Raw genomic sequence first — 16008 nt, 5'->3', positions numbered from 1 at the left:
AGCGGTTCCTTTTCTTAGGAGACTACCTATCTAGGCAATCCATGCAGAACCTTTTCTACCCCTGTCTCATACGAACGGCATGTTTTTCCATTTAATGCCGGTTTGTCGAGCCAGGCATAGTTCTGTGCTGTGTGAACAAGACAAGCAAGGCTTCTGCTCCCGGTCAGTCCTGGAGGAAGAGTGAAACATACAAATAGCAAATCTTTGCACAGTGCTTGCTCGATCAGGCACTCTTCTGTTATAAGATACTTAGAGAAATTAATGCGTTCTGAGGCCCAGGGGTTGGTTCAGTGGGTAACGTGCTTGCCTGCAAGCATCAGGACCAGTGTTTGGAGTTCAAAGTCAGATGAGCATGGCTACATGCACTAGTTTAGCCTATGGGCGAGCTCTAGGTTTAGTATGAGACCCTTATTCAAAGAATAAGGCCAGGGGAGAGAGGGAGAAGACACCATTCATCTCAGGTTTCCATGAACTCATGCTCGGTATATGCACTCTCATGAATATACACACAGAAACAATTTTTTAAAAGATTTTATATCATATATATATATATATATATATATATATGATGCCCCCTTCTGGTGTGTCTGTGAAGACAGCTACAGTGTACATATATACATATACATACATATATATGTATATTACAGACGGTTGTGAGCCACCATGTGGCTGCTGGGAATTGAACTCAGGACCTCTGGTAGAGCAGTCAGTGCTCTTAATCTCTGAGCCATCTCTCCAGCCCACACAGAGACAATTTTAATCCCTATAAAACAACCCAGTGAGATTGGTGTTCCTATTCAGTTGTGGGAATTCTATTTTTTACGTTTGTGGGTGTTTTGACTGCTTGTATTTCTCTTCACCACATGCATACAGTGCCCGTGAAGACCAGAAAAAGAAGGCATTGGATCCCCTAGAACTGGAGTTACAGGTAGTTGCAAGCTGTCGTGTGACTGCTAAGAATTGAGCAGAAGTCCTCTGGAAGACCAGCCAGTGCTCTTAACCAATTTTTATTTTTAATGTTGGACAAAAAGCCAGGTGTGATGGTGAGGACCTTTTATCCCAGCACTTGGGAGGCAGAGACAGGCAGACTTCTGTGAGTCTGAGGCTAACCTGGTCTACAGAGTGACTTTCAGGATAGCCAAGGCTATACAAAGAAACCCTGTCTCAAAAAACAAAAGGAAACAAACAAAAGAGATGAAATAAATATTTTTTTGGGTATATGAAAACTACATGAGCCGGGCGGTGGTAGCCCACGCCTGTCGAAAAAAACAAATCCAAAAAACAAAAACAAAAAAAAAAAAAAAAAGAAAAGAAAAGAAAATTACATGAAACTCAAAATCTCAAGTCCATAAGTTAAGGTTTTTTGTTGTTGTTGTTGTTTTTGGTTTTTTTGGGTTTTTTTGAGACAGGGTTTCTCTGTGTAGCCCTGGCTGTCCTGGAACTCACTCTGTAGACCAGGCTGGCCTCGAACTCAGAAATCCGCCCGCCTCTGCCTCCCAAGTGCTGGGCATAAGTTAAGTTTTATTGAAACTCATCTGCACTAATTAATTTCATGAGCTGCTTTCCTTTCAGGTTTATTACTATATTGTTATATTACTATTATATATTTTTTTACATATATATCTAATTACTATATTACAGCATGCATTATTAACACTTCCCAAAACTAAGGACTATCACTAAGTCCTTGCAGAAAGTTTTTCTCGCTCCTGTTTAAACCATTGTATTATTCTGTCTCAAAAACAAAACAGACAACAGCAGCAGCAGCAGCAGCAAAATGGCCAGTGTCAGAGTCACAGGTGCTGTGGGGTACTGAAACAGGTAGTAAACTGGGTGGGGAAGGCACTTTCTGAAGAATAATGGCGGAACATTCTCTCAGAAAAATTGACATCCAAGCTGAGAACTGAGTGAGGACACTGAGGGGAAGAGTGTTGCAGGTTTCCAGAGGGCAGAAGGCCTGAAGCAGAATAGCCACTACCTCCAAGTATTTGCTTGTGTAATGAGTGAGTGTGGAAAGCAATGGACTTGAAGAGGACGGGTGATTGTGAAAGGAAAGTCTTTATAGATGTCATCATAGAGGCCTGAATCAATCCCTGCTGTGGGGGAGTGGTTTATAGGGGACTAGAAGGTGCCCAATGGCTTTGTGCAGAGCTGATTGACTCTTGCATAAAGATGGTGCCAGCGTCTCGGCACAGTCTGGTGGGCGGGAGTATGTTGGTGAAGGCAGGGACCACGCCGGGAAGACGAAGAGAGACCAGATCATACTCCAGATCAGTAAAGCCCCATGTAAGGCTTATCGCCTTGGCCCTAGCAGAAGCAGGGGGTGCTGGGAAATGGGGAGGCGAGGGTGGGAAGGGGCAGGGGTGCTGGCCAGGCTGCCGGGCGGAGAGACCCGAGCGAGCTCCGGGCGGAAACGCTCCGCCGGCTGCTGGAGGAGCCCCCGCCTCTCAGTAGGCTGTCCCCGCCTCCTCCGTCCCTCCACTCCCCAAACCCAGGAAGGCGGTGCAGGTTTCGAGCTCTGCTTTCGCTTTCCCTTCCCGCTGCCCACCCCAGGCTCCTCGTGCGCCGCTCACCCCCACCCGGCTCTGGCCATGGCCACACTGAGGGTCCATCCCGAAGCCCAAGCCAAGGTAAGCGTTGGGGTTCGAGTGGGGAGAAGAGGCTGTAGAGAGGCGTGGCTCAGAGCGAACCAGAGCTGGGGGGGAAGCTCGGTCCCTGGGCTCCCCCACCCCGCCCCTGAGTCGGGGGTCCTGCTCCCTAGTCTACTGCCAGAAGCACCAGACTCCCTGGGAGGCGGGGAGGCGGCTGTGGTCCAGTGAGGTGAAATGAAGCCTAAAGCTCGCGTGAAGTCTGCTGGCCTGGGGCCAGGGCTGCACACAGAGACCTGGAGAGGGACTTGCCCGTGCCTCCTCAGACTTTCCCTGCGAAAGGGCACACACCTGCGCTCTCTCTATCTGCCCACTGTCTGAGGGGTTTGCTGTATTTGAGATAGGATCTCTCTATTATGTAGCTCTGGCTTTCCTGAAACTGGATATGTAGATCAGGCTGGCCTTGAACTCGCAGAGTTCCACCTGTCTGTACCTCTGCAGTGCTGAGATTAAAGGCCTGTGGGACCACGCCTGGCCAGAGGGCTTTCTTATCGCTTCTTGCACAACCCTGGTAACCCCAGGAATGTTCTCATCCCTAAATTCAGCCCCCTTGGGGATCCACTGATCTCTTCCCAGCTTCAGGTGTGTTGAAAACTACCCCAGGCTACCCCCTTTATAGGGACCCATCTGGCTTTCTTCAGGTGTGGCCTTAGAGGGCTCCACTCCTCAGGTCAACCCCTATTCCTAAAGGGACCTCTCCTCAAAAGAACTGGCCTTGAAGCTAGGTTTCTGAAGGGTTCCCTGTCTGTACCCTACAGGTGGATGTGTTCCGGGAAGACCTGTGTAGCAAGGTAAGACCGACCTCATCGGGAACCCCACCCCACCCGGCTCCTACATGGCCTCCCTGGACGGGCAGTGTGAGCCTCTACTTCACTGCCTTGGAAAGGAAGGGTGCTTGCTCCTAACCCTGTCCTCCTCCACTGCCTTACAGACAGAGAACCTGCTTGGGAGCTATTTTCCCAAGAAGATCTCAGAGTTGGATGCTTTCTTAAAGGTACTCACCCCCCACCCTACCCTACCCCACCCCCCACAAGGACCCAAGAGGAGCCTGGGTTTGGGGGTGGGGGGAGATGAGCGGAACACCCTCATCTCCAGCCCTCCCACTAGGAGCCAGCTCTCAATGAAGCCAACCTGAGCAATCTGAAGGCTCCGTTGGACATCCCAATACCTGATCCAGTCAAGGAGAAAGAGAAGGAGGAGCGGAAGAAGCAACAGCAGGCAAGCTGGGAGCCCTGGGAGGTGGGCCGTCCATAGAGAGCGCAGGCCTCAGCCCTGTCTTCCTCCCTGCAGAAGGAGGAGAAGGACGAAAAGAAGAAGGGGGACGAAGACGACAAAGGTACTTGAAACCGGTGTGCTGGGAAGACACTGGGGTCCCAGGGCTTCCAAGCTACGACCCACTTTCCCCTTCCCACACCTCGCACAGTCGCTCGTTTACTGACCCACTGCGCTCCCTCCCCAGGTCCTCCCTGTGGCCCAGTGAACTGCAATGAGAAGATTGTGGTTCTTCTGCAACGCCTGAAACCTGAGATCAAGGACGTCACTGAGCAGCTCAATCTGGTGAGCTCTTCCGCCTTCGTCCGTGCTTCAGGCATTGTCTTCTTGGTCCCTGCCAATTATTTCATGGCAAAGTAGGTGGCCCAGGCTGCGGCTCAACGTGGACCTGGCATCCCTCTGTCCACTTGTGGGCAGACAAGGGAAGACTAGGAACCTGGGAACTGGGGTATGTATATGGAGGGGGGGATGTGGCGATAAACCACGTCGCATTCCTTTGCTCCAAGGTCACTACCTGGTTGCAGCTACAGATCCCTCGGATTGAGGATGGGAATAATTTCGGTGTGGCTGTCCAGGTAAGAGCACTGCCCCCTCACTCCACAGCCCCCTCATGCCACAGCCCTCCCATGCAGCCAGCCCGTGCTTCCTCCCGCTCTCCACTTTCTTCCTCAGGAAAAGGTGTTTGAGCTGATGACCAGCCTTCATACCAAGCTGGAAGGCTTCCACACGCAGATCTCAAAGTGAGTGGCCTCACCATCGCCCCCCTCACCCCCGGACCCCCCCAGCATCATCTGCTTTGGGAGACAGGCCTGGGCGCCTGTCTTCTCTTCCCACCCTCTACATACTGCTTCCACATCCCACAGGTACTTCTCCGAGAGGGGTGACGCCGTGGCCAAAGCAGCCAAGCAGCCCCACGTGGTAGGTGAGGCCCAGGTCAGGCTGCGCCAGGGAAGAACAGATTTTCAAGTCAGGACTAACTCTCAAGTTTCTGCAGGGTGATTATCGGCAGCTGGTGCAGGAGCTGGACGAGGCAGAGTACCAGGAGATCCGTCTGATGGTCATGGAAATCCGTAATGCTTATGTGAGGAGGAGGAGGGGAGAGGAGGACAGGACAGGGTGGACAGAAGCACTTTTCCCAGGCCATCCAGTTTCTGACCAAGCTGACTTGGGGTGGAGGATGACAGGGCAACCTTTCCAAAGCTAGAACTGGGATCCAGAACTGCTGGGGCCTGTGGCTGACCTCCACTGCTCTGTGGTCCTATAGGCTGTGTTGTACGACATCATCCTGAAGAACTTTGAGAAGCTCAAGAAGCCCCGTGGAGAAACAAAGGGAATGATCTATTGAGCCCCTCGCTCCTTCCGTGATGGGTGTAGCAGAAACCTCCCTGCTCTTCACCAGGAACTCTAGACGAACTCTAGACTGTCCCCAGTCTTCTTCCTGCTGGGGTTTCTCCCTCATTCTGCCTCCCAAACACAATAAATACATAGTTGCCCACCAGCCCAGGTCTTTATTGTATTTGGACCCTTCTGGCTTAGGCATTCCCATCTGTGGAACCACTCCATTGAGTGATCTGAGCGTTGAGCTGCTGGTTGGTCCAGTCCTGACGAATGTCGTCAAGGTGGCAGTCAAAGTCCACGAGATGCCGGTGGGCTCGGCCCTCCAACAGCGCGCCCACCATCTGCCGGGACTCCTCCCAGTCTCTCCACATCACTCTGAAATTTAAAACACGGACGTCAAACAGTGGGGCCAGACGCCGACTTAAGGATCGCGTCTGGAGAAGCCATAGGGCAGGACAGGGACAAAGGAAGCCTCAAGCGTTGGCCTTCCAAGAGACAGAGCTAGGGGACACTCACAAGTTCTTGTCCTTAGGCACCCACCGGAGACCCTGGTTCTCCAGGACAATGACTGGAGGTACACGAGGCCGAGTCACCAGTTTCTTATTATCCAGCTGGGTGAACAAAGGGATGAGGGTCTTCAGGACCCCCTCCAGCTCCCTGCCCCACCTCCCCACTCTAAAGCCTCCGTCTCACCATAATAAGCACCGCACTGGGGAAGAACTCGGCAATTCGCCCAGCGATTTTCAAGGCCAGAGGCCCCGGGCTGTGTAGAGGGAAGATCAGAGGAGTGAGCAGCTGGCAGAGGGCACACCTAGGTCTCCCGGGTGACCCAGGCAGCCGGCCTGGGCGTGACCGTGCCGGGCATGCGTGATGGTTGATTCTCCACAGCTTGATGCTTCAGGGCTGTGGGAAACAGGTCTCGTACTGCTGCTGAGAGATGAAATCTAAAGTAGGCATTGGGGAAGGTAATATGCCTTCATCATCCAAATAAAAAGGAACAGGGCTGGAGCAATGGCTCAGTGGCTAAGAGTACCAACTACTCTTCCAGAAGACCTGGGTTAGAATTAGCACCCACATGGCAATGGCTAACCAGGTCAGGGGGCATTCAACGCCCTCTTCTGGCCTCCAGGGGCACTGCATGAACATGGTGTACAAATACCCAATACAGGCAAAACACAAAAATAATAAAGTTTAAAAAAATTAAAAAAAAAAACTATAAATTTACTGAGTAGGAATTTAGGGACCAGCAAAAGTGAAAAGTATGGAGTACTAGGGGAGAGACAAGAGTAAAGTATAGAGCTGGGCCGTAGTAGCGCACGCCTTTAATCCTGCAATTCAGGAGGCAGAGGCAGGCATAGCTCTGAGTTCGAGGCCAGCCTGGTCTACAGAGTGAGTTCCAGCACAGCCAAGGATACACAGAGAAACTCTGTCTTCAAAAACCAAAAAAAAAAAAAAAAAAAAAAAAAAATATATATATATATAGTATGTATGAAAATGCCACAGTGGAACCAATTAGTTTGAATTACTTTAAATTCTGACCTGAAATCATTTAGGCCATCCCTGGGAGCTACCATGAGATTTGGCTGCATCTGCCCAACTTTCTGAAGCCTGAGTCAGAACAGCCAAAAATTTTTTTTCTGTTACCTTTCAGATGCAGGCCAGAACCTAAGTGTGCTTTTTCTGATACTTTGTGTTTCCTTGCTCTTTGTCTAAGCTGCTTGTCTGGGAGGAGCTGTCCGCTGTTCGTTTAAAGGGTTTGGTTTCCCGTCTTTCCTCTTCTGGAAAGCACAGCTTGCTCGCTCTGACTCTTGTCTTTCTTGTCAACTCTAATAAAACCATCCTCAAGGGCTTTCTAAAAAATATTTTAATATAATTTATTTTTATTTTATGTGCACTGGTGTTTTGACTGCATGTATGTCTGAATGAAGGTGCTGGATACCTGGGGCAGAAGTTACAGACAGTTGTGAGCTGCCATGTAGGCTCTGGGAATCAATCCTGGGCCCTCTTGAAGAGCAACCAGTGCTTTTAACTGATGAGCCATCTCTCCAGCCCCTGTCACTGAGTTTTTAAATAAGATGAAGAGCCCCAGAGGGGAACTCCCACCCTCCCCATGTCATCTGGCCACTGTGGTCAAAACACACCCACGTGACATAGCTTGGCGCCCACGTATAATGGTGGGCCTTCAGAGGCCCTCCCACCATCCGTTTCATTGCGTACACACAGCTTCAAGAGGTTTCACACAGCTTGTCACAGATGACCTTACAGTACAGATCTGAAGCCCAAAGGGGTCAGTGCTGGACAAGACCACACCTTGCTCCTGGCTGCTTAGATATGAATATCCTTGTACCTTTATTTAAACTTTACTTTCTCTTCAGGTCCCAGAAGACAGACTTGGGGAAATTACCAGTGCCTTGCCAGTGCCTCACCAGATCTCTTTGTCCCTTGTTCTAGTATTAAATGCATTTGTTTCTTCTTCTTGCTATTTTTTAAAAGATTTATTTATTTATTGGTTTGGTTTTTTTTTTTTTTTTTTTTTTTTTTTTTTTTTGAGACAGGGTTTCTCTGTGTGCACCATCACTGCCCGGCAGATTTATTTATTATTATATGTAAGTACACTGTAGCTGTCTTCAGACACACCAGAAGAGGGCATCAGATCTCTTTACAGATGGTTGTGAGCCACCATGTGGTTGCTGGGATTTGAACTCAGGACCTTCGGAAGAGCCGTAGAGCTCTTAACCACTGAGCCATCCAGCCCCTTCTTCCTGATATTAAAAAATATATTTTTAGCTGGGCATGGTGGTGCACAACTTTAGTTCCAGTACTTGGGAGGTAAAGGCAGATGATCTATGAGTTCAAGTCCAGTCTGGTCTCTAGATCGAGTCTGGGACAGCCAGAGCGACACAGAAAAACCCTGTCTCAAGAACCAAGTAATATATGTTTTTAAAAGGTTTACTGTAATAAAACCTCTGAAATTAAGAACTGGAGATAACTTCGATGCTTGCGGCAGTAAGTAAATTACGGTTTGTCCATATTCATACCATACAACTGTTAGGACGAGGTAGATCCTGAGAAGGAAAGACATCAAATGTATTGCGTACAGAGGGAAGCAAATTATGATAGATAGGCCGGGCAGTGGTGGCGCACGCCTTTAATCCCAGCACTTGGGAGGCAGAGGCAGGTGGATTTCTGAGTTCGAGGCCAGCCTGGTCTACAGAGTCAGTTCCAGGACAGCCAGGGCTACACAGAGAAAACCTGTCTCAAAAACAACAACAACAAATTATGATAGATCGAACTTAACCCATATCAAATGCGTTTGGTCTGTAGAGAATATGCATATCATATATACTTTTTAAAGTTGCTTTTAAGTTACTGATCGCACCTCCTTAGTTCTTGCAGCACCTGAAATGCACCTCTGCCTGTCTGTCCCTCCCCCACTGCAGCTCCTTCAGGGCAGGATTCTGTCATATTCATCTCTGCTATCTCTTCACTCCCGTACTCAGTATAACACTGAGTGTAGCGCCCTGCTGCTAAACACTTCACTAAAAAATAAAGGTAAAAGGAACGGGGTTGGTCCATTTGCAGCTCACCATCAATTGCCACAATCATTTCTCTACCCGCCCCTAGCTACCCAACTCACCTCTGATCATCCAAAACCGCATTGGCATGGTAGTACCCAGCTACCACCAGACCGGCCTGCGCGCCCCACACATCCACCTGTCGTGAGAAAGGGACCATCAGTAACTAAATCATGCCTCTGGCTCTACCAGTGCACACCACGGCCAACCGGCTGCGCATGCATTTAGGCAAAGGGTCCTAAAGGAGTTGACGGGGTGAAGAGGGAGGGACGAGGGGCGGGGTTCTCGATGCCGCAACCTGGTTGAGAGCGACCTCCAGCATGACGGACAAAGCCAGATGGCTGTGGAAGAGAGGCACACAGTCGGTGAGGCAGAGGCATTCTCCGGACCGCGTCGCGGGAGCCAGCAACAACCCATTGACCGCAGCATGTGGGTACCGAGAGGCGTGCAGACACATCTTCCCATAGGCTCGGGCGGAGATCTCCACCTCCCCCATAGCGAGCGGGGCCTGCCGGCACGCCGAACCCCCCGACTAGTGCGGCTCCCTGACCACCAGAGGCGAGCTTGGCCTCGCCCTGTGCCTCCCTTCTCACTTGGGTATAAGATGCCCCTGACCCCTGGTGACCTCTCTCTGCAGCCTGCCCCTAGCAGTGTAGACTCCCGTCTAACTGCAACCCGAGGCACCGAGCTCCGCCCCCTCTAACCACGCCCCTCTCTAACCACTCCCGGGCAGGCGCACTGGCCCGCAGGCCAGCTCCGGGTCATTCCGTAACCAAGAGTCCCGCCTCCGCGGTGCTCTGGTAGGGTGTGATATTATTATTTTGCCCAATCCAAAAACTTAAAAATAGTCTTTCTTTGCCTTGGCTTGAAGGAAATTGGAAAGAACGCATTAGGGCAAAGGAAAGAAAACTGCCCATAGATTTATTAGCTACATTACCTAGTTTATGCTTTGGTTTTTGCTTTGTTTTGTTTGAGTGGAGGAAGACACACAGTCTCAGCCCAGGCAGGTCTCAAACTCACGGAGGCTTCGGCCTCCATCTCTGAAGCTGACAGCCCTAAATTTACAGACCCTGTTGCCACCACACCCAGTTCTGACTTGTACGGGTTATTGCAAGTAGGTGCCTGTTACCTGCTCTGCCTGCCGCTACCGGCTTCGGGCAAAGACTGCGCAGTCAAGTACTGACTCCTAGCTGGGTGTTCCAGGGAAACTTGGCGACAAAGCTGTTACCTTGCCCCAGCTATAGAACGAGTGGATGGATCTGCAGCATAGATAAGGAGCCTAATCTTCCAGACTGCAAGCTCTGACCTCTGGCTTCCTTATTGTGGTGCAGCACCTTTAATGCAAAGTTCAAGTCCCTTTAGGGATTAAATATGAGCACTGAATTTCAAACGTCAAACTGATAAGGATGCAAAATACTGTTATGCTATATTTTAAAACAGGACTAGAGCCTTACTTTAAAGCCCCTTGGAGTCTATAACAGGCCACACAGCAGAGGACCATCGTCTCCACCACCTTCTCAGAAGTGAATCCCACTACTGAGGTGGAGGCAGGAGGTTTGAGAGTTCAAAGTTAGCCTCAGCTACATAGTTTAAGGCCAGCCTAGGCTATGAAAGACCTTGCCAAAAAAAACGGCTGGAGAGATGACTCAGCAGGCAAGATGCAGTCTGTTAGCAGCAGCCTATGGTGACTCACAACCACCGGTGAACTCAGCTTTAGGGGATCCAGAGCCTTATTCAGGCCTTTCTAGGCCCCATCGTACGTGTGGCACTGGCTCACAGATACAAACACACAGACTAAAAACAAAACAGAAATCCCAACAGATGTAAAGACAGAAACCAAGTGGGGAGTGGGCCAGTAGATGGTGGTATGTTCCAGGCTGATGCCTTTTAAAGACCTTTCCTCTCTGCCAGCGCTGAGAAATCTCGGGGTAACCACATTTCCCCCTCAAGCTTGCTCTCAGCTCAGCTGTTCCGTCTTCACTCCCATACCACAGCCTCCTCCTCCAAGGGTTTTGCCCCAAAACCTCTACCATAAAGCCCTCATGAGATCAGATTAAAATCCCCTTGTCATATTATAAAATGTGGGTTACCTGCATAGTTGACAAGGCACACAAACTTCTACCCTGCTCATTTTTGTTTTTTAAGAGCCCTGGGTCCGGCAGTGGTGGCGCACGCCTTTTCCCAGCACTTGGGAGGCAGAGGCAGGCAGATTTCTGGGTTCGAGGCCAGCCTGGTCTACAGAGTGAGTTCCAGGCCAGCCAGGGCTACACAGAGAAACCCTGGGGGGGGGGGGGTGAGGGGAGAGCCCTGGCTAGCTCCCATCTTGCTATGTAAACCAAGGTAGCCCTGAACCCTGAACTCAGAGAAACCACTCACTTCTGCCTCCAAGTGCTGAGATTACAGGTGTGTATTGCCTGTTCTACCCCGTTCTTTAGAAGGATCTGTGAAAAACACGAAGGGCCTCCGGCTCATCCTCGACGTCCTGCGTCCTGGAACCCTTACCCTCTTGAATTTTTAATTTTTTCTGTTTTTATGTGATGGGTGTTTTGTTTGTATATATGCCTGTGCAACATGTGTGGACATCTGGTGGGGGGGAATTGAGATGGCGAGGAAGAGGGCCTGGTCCTGCTCTTTGACTTCTGACCTTACAAAGGTCAGAAGTGGGTGCCAAGATCCCCTGGAACTGGAGTTGCAGACAATTATTAGTCATCTTGTGGGTGCTGGGGATCGAGCCTGGGTCCTCTGGAAGAACAGCTGGTGCTCTTAACTTTGGAACCATCCCCCCTCCCCCTCCCCAGCCAACCTTCTCCCACTTCATTACCATATTCACCTTCCTTTGATATAGAGACACCGGAGGCTCTCAATAAATAAATGTTCTCTCAATAAACAACACAGGTAATATACATAAAGTATAAATCATTTATTTTCCTTCTAGTCCTTAGCTCAGTACATAGATGGCTTTTCTTCGCCCTTTGGGTTGACAATTTTCTCTAGGTTGCTGCTGATGATGTGATAAAGCTCAGCCTGGGGGAAGGCCAGAAGAATAAAATTAGGTTCTTGGCCTCCCACAGCCCCTGCATGCACTTCCCTCAGGAGCGTCCTCCACACTCACATAGAAGGCCCTCAGGTCCAGCACCATGGCCCTGAGCGCCCCGTAGGCCGCTTCATCTCGCTCGTGCACCAAGGCCCGGTAATCCATCTGGGAAGTAGGAGATAAACTGAGTCAGCAGTACAGGAGTTGGGACTTTAATTTTGCTTTCTCACATGTAGAAGAGATTAGTTAACTGGAAGATTAACCCCATCTCAGCACCAGCACCCACAGAATTAAGTCAAGGGTCGGGGATATTGGCTTTGCTTTTTGGAATAGTATTTCCCACATTGAACAAGTCAAAGAGCAGGACCAGGCCCTCTTCCTCCCCACCTCAATTTCACCCTGCCAGCCTCAACTAGAGGGCTGGTGGACTGTGCACTCACTACATGGGTGTCCTTGGAGGCCTTGGCTACAGCATCCCCACGTTCTGAGAAGTACCTGAGAAAAGTAAGGAATGTGTATGTGAATGGAGACGGACAGCCACACCCCACACCCCCACCCACCTCATCTCCCATCATTCTGAAAGAACTGCCTAGCTGGGAGAATCCTACGGGAGTCTCCCTGCAGGGTCCCTGGGTTCGTGCCCTGCTCTTACTTGGAAATGGTTGTCTGGAAAGCTTCTACTTTGGTCTTGACAGCATTCACTCTCTCCAGCACCTTCTCCTGCAGTGACATGAGAAGCAAGGACAATACTTCATCTCCCCCTTTACGTTTGGTTGGTTTCTCCTTCTTCCCACCTCCTGGTTACTGCCTTGTTCCCATCCCTCCCTCTCGAGTCTCTGCCCACTCTATCTTCAGTCACCAATTCTTACCTGAATGGCCACCCCAAAATCATTTCCATCCTCGATTTTGGGGATCAGGTGCTGGATCCACGTGATTACCTATGTTCAAAGGAGCACTCACTCAACAAACCCACTGGACTCCTAATATGCCGCTTTTCTTAAAATTTCTTATTTTTTTAAACATTTATATACGTTTTTTAAATAATACCCTTTTACAGTATTTTGGTTGTATGTATTTATTTTTTCTTTTTCTTTTTTTTTATTATATGTGAGTACACTGTAACTGTCTTCAGACACCAGAAGAAAGCATCAGATGTCTTTTCTCTTTTCAGATGGTTGCGAGCCACCACGTGGGTGCTAGGATTTGAACTCATGACCTTTTGGAAGAACAGTCGGTGCTCTTACCCACTGAGCCATCTCTCCAGCCCCGGCTGTATTTCTATGTACCATGTGTATTGCCTAGTGCCCATGTGGGTCGGAAAAAGAGTATTGGATTTCCTGTGAACTGGGGTCACAGATGGTTATGAGCCATTATGTGAGTTCTGGGAATCAAAAGTGAGTCCTCTAGAAAATCAGCCAGTGCTCTTAACCTCTGAGGCATCTCTCCCTCCCAAAGCAAGGTGGAGGACTCTCCTGTTGGTTTCTTTGTTTGTTGATACGTCTCTCTCTTTGTAGTCCTGGCTGTCTTGGACCTCAATATATAGACTAGACTGGCCTTGACTTCACTGCGCCCTTTCTGCCTATGCCTCCCTACTATGCTAGTCTTAATAACAGCTCTGTCTGACACTTACCATGTGCTAGGGTTCATGCTTAAACTACTGCTCTCATCTCATCACCGGCCGCCTTTCAAAGTCTCACTGTATTCATTTAACATAGGAAACAGCCAAGTCACAGAATTTCTAAGAAAGCTAAATAAATGGAAGAAAATCAGGAATTGAATCTAGTTTCCTTCTAGGGCTCATGCTTATAGATCAATTCACTGTATTACATCTCCTGCACTGTGTTCCTAATACGATAGGTTCTGATGTAACAGAGATGGCTATAACTCAGCCTCTCGTTTTAGACCTATCAATATGCTACCACACAGAGGTCAAACAAAATGACAAGAACCACAGCGATCTAAACCCAGAGCTCGCTGACGGCGGGTAAAATGCTTGTTGTGCTTACAGGCACACACAAGGACGTGAATTCCAATTCCTAGCATATCTGTAAAAGCAGGGCACAGTGTAACCCCAGTGCTCGGGGGCAGAGTCTAGGATGTTCCCTGGACATCCAGTAGAGCCCAAAACAGCAAGCTACAGGTTCAACAAGACAGTGCTGCCTCCCCCGCCCCCTGCAAAATCCTGATGTTCACCTCTGACCTTTGCACATACAGGCAATGGAAAAGATACCTGTATATGCCCAGGTGCACACAAACAAACACACACACACACAATTAAAAAGCATATACATAAATCCAAGACACAGAAGCCGGTGTTCTTATTAACGATTAGGTCTCTGGGTTAACGACCTGCGTCTCTGGCTTGACCACGGCTTTCCCTCCCTCCCCTTCTTCCAGGCCCCAGGCTCACCAGGATGCACTTCTCTTTGAGAGTCCAGACTTCTGGCTTAACCAGAGCAAGCAGGGCCAGAAGCTTCTCATTCCCAGGGAGGAAGCCACATTTGGGGACTAAGGAAAAGAGGGGAGCGGGACCTTTGTGTTACCCACACCCCTGCTCTGGTCCCCCTCCTCGTCACCCAGGTCTCCATTACCTTCTTTCTTCTCCTGCTTGTCTGTTTCCATCTAAGGCAACATGGAGAAAGCAACTTCAGAACATTCACGGAGGCGGCAGTGGTGTAGCTACCACTGCCTCACAGTTCAGGCTCTGCACACTGAAGGCCTTACCTCATCATCCTTGGGTGGGGGATCTGGGATAGGGATGTCCAGAGGGGCCCGGAGGGAGGAGAGGTCGGCCACATTGAGGGAATCCTCCTGTAGAATTTACTCTCAGACACTGACCAGCCTCACCCTTCACCAGCCACAGCCCACCTCTCTCCCTCCCAGCCCAGGCTCAAGCTTTATACCGGCCTCATTAAGTTCCCAGCACTGATACCCACGTCAGATGGGTGGGGAGGGAGGCCAGGAGATGGAGCAGAGGGGTCTATACTACTCACTTGCAAGAGCTGACTCAGGGATATGATTTTCCGTGGCAAGAAAGTACAGAGGAAGTCATCGGCCTGCAAGTTACATTACAAGAAGAATCATGCAAGATGTCTGCTTAGATGCATGAAAAGTTGGCCCTTGGAAATCTCTGAGTCCGGGACTCGTATATGAGGAAACCCTAGCCCTGGAAATAAAGGGACTTGCCCAATCTTATGGAGGGCAGAAGTAGGGCTGTGGGGTTTTCCCTTTGGGCGCCATCTTTACCTTGCCAGCCAAGGAGGGTGGGGGACTGGCAAAAGCAGTTAAAGAGTTCTACCAGCGATTAGATGACAAGTAGAAACAAATCATTGCAGTTCACTAAAATTAGGGTCAACTGGTGGGTTACTGGGAGATTGTGGCCCTAGGGTACTGCGCTAAGACTCTGGGTTAAATCGCTTGAATTTAGAGACTTACCTCTTGGAAAAGATTTTGTCTGAAGACATCCACCTGCACAGAAAAAAGTAGCCAGATGTTGGTTAGGGGTTTAGGGTGTAAAGAATAAGGGCCCACTCCCGACCTGGGTGCCTTCCCACTGTAGCTCAAGCCTGTTCCACAAAGCTAGCTCTCCCCTGGAGCTCCCTGCTCAGTGCACAGATTGGCCAGAGGACAAGGCGCTGGCAATCCCTGAGCAGAAGTGAAAGAAAGCTCTAAGAAAGAGAGGCCGGAGGAGTTCGCTCGCAAGGCCTTGGTGCCCAGGAGCACCGAGCTTTATCTCCGTTAGGCCTCCTCACCCTTTCCTGGCTTCGGTTCCCGTTTACCTGTTTACGGGCTTCTCCACTCAAGCGAACCCCACAAGGCTTGGCCATGCTTCCCCAGTCGCCTGCTCTCGAGTCCGGGCTAGCAGCCCCAGCTTTCGCTTTCACTCTCCAGGCCCAGACCCACCCCCCTCAGCCACGCCCCCTCCCTTTTTCCCCTCCTCCTGGCAGGCCACCAACAGTGAGTAGTACCCCTTCAGCCATTCCCAGCTAGATGTCACTAGGAAGGGCGGTGTTGGCTTGATCACCAGGGTTGTCCAAGGGAGGGGCTAGAAAAGCGTGGGACAGCGGAGACTCTAACAGAGGCTGCCTCTCGAGAAGGGCGGAGCTTATAGCTAGGACCGTCTAGGAAAGGGGTACCCAGA

The 16008-nt window shown here is 50.0% G+C and overlaps 3 protein-coding genes across 4 annotated transcripts; 1 reads left to right on the top strand and 2 right to left on the bottom strand.

The window, feature by feature from the left end:
- The first annotated feature begins 2464 nt into the window (after positions 1–2464).
- On the top strand, positions 2465–5418 carry Psme1 (proteasome activator subunit 1). The gene is made up of 11 exons (XM_052191437.1): positions 2465–2630; positions 3407–3439; positions 3580–3642; positions 3756–3866; positions 3939–3984; positions 4108–4205; positions 4427–4495; positions 4593–4660; positions 4784–4838; positions 4915–5001; positions 5185–5418. Exons 1-11 carry the CDS (start codon positions 2592–2594, stop codon positions 5263–5265), a joined length of 750 nt encoding a protein of 249 aa, XP_052047397.1. The 5' UTR covers positions 2465–2591; the 3' UTR covers positions 5266–5418.
- Positions 5191–9521, bottom strand: Emc9 (ER membrane protein complex subunit 9). 2 transcript variants are annotated; one of them, XM_052191438.1, is made up of 5 exons: positions 9132–9521; positions 8896–8972; positions 5952–6021; positions 5775–5869; positions 5191–5633 (listed from the first exon to the last, which is right to left on the bottom strand). In XM_052191438.1, the coding sequence occupies exons 1-5, from the start codon at positions 9327–9329 to the stop codon at positions 5453–5455; spliced, it is 621 nt and encodes a 206-aa protein (XP_052047398.1). In that variant the 5' UTR covers positions 9330–9521; the 3' UTR covers positions 5191–5452. The 2 variants fall into 2 exon arrangements, with proteins under 2 accessions (XP_052047398.1, XP_052047399.1); XM_052191439.1 differs by having other exon boundaries at positions 5799–5869.
- A 2213-nt stretch (positions 9522–11734) lies between these two features.
- Psme2 (proteasome activator subunit 2) lies at positions 11735–15763 on the bottom strand. Its single transcript, XM_052191436.1, has 11 exons — positions 15647–15763; positions 15303–15335; positions 14861–14923; positions 14592–14678; positions 14459–14489; positions 14278–14375; positions 12737–12805; positions 12520–12587; positions 12308–12362; positions 11946–12032; positions 11735–11857 (listed from the first exon to the last, which is right to left on the bottom strand). The coding sequence occupies exons 1-11, from the start codon at positions 15692–15694 to the stop codon at positions 11777–11779; spliced, it is 720 nt and encodes a 239-aa protein (XP_052047396.1). The 5' UTR covers positions 15695–15763; the 3' UTR covers positions 11735–11776.
- Positions 15764–16008: the final 245 nt, after the last annotated feature.

This window comes from Apodemus sylvaticus, chromosome 8, assembly GCF_947179515.1.
Source record: "Apodemus sylvaticus chromosome 8, mApoSyl1.1, whole genome shotgun sequence".
NCBI classification, from domain to species: Eukaryota; Metazoa; Chordata; class Mammalia; order Rodentia; family Muridae; genus Apodemus; species Apodemus sylvaticus.
Note: the sequence above shows the minus strand (reverse complement) of the source record. Positions and strands in the feature narration are given on the sequence as shown.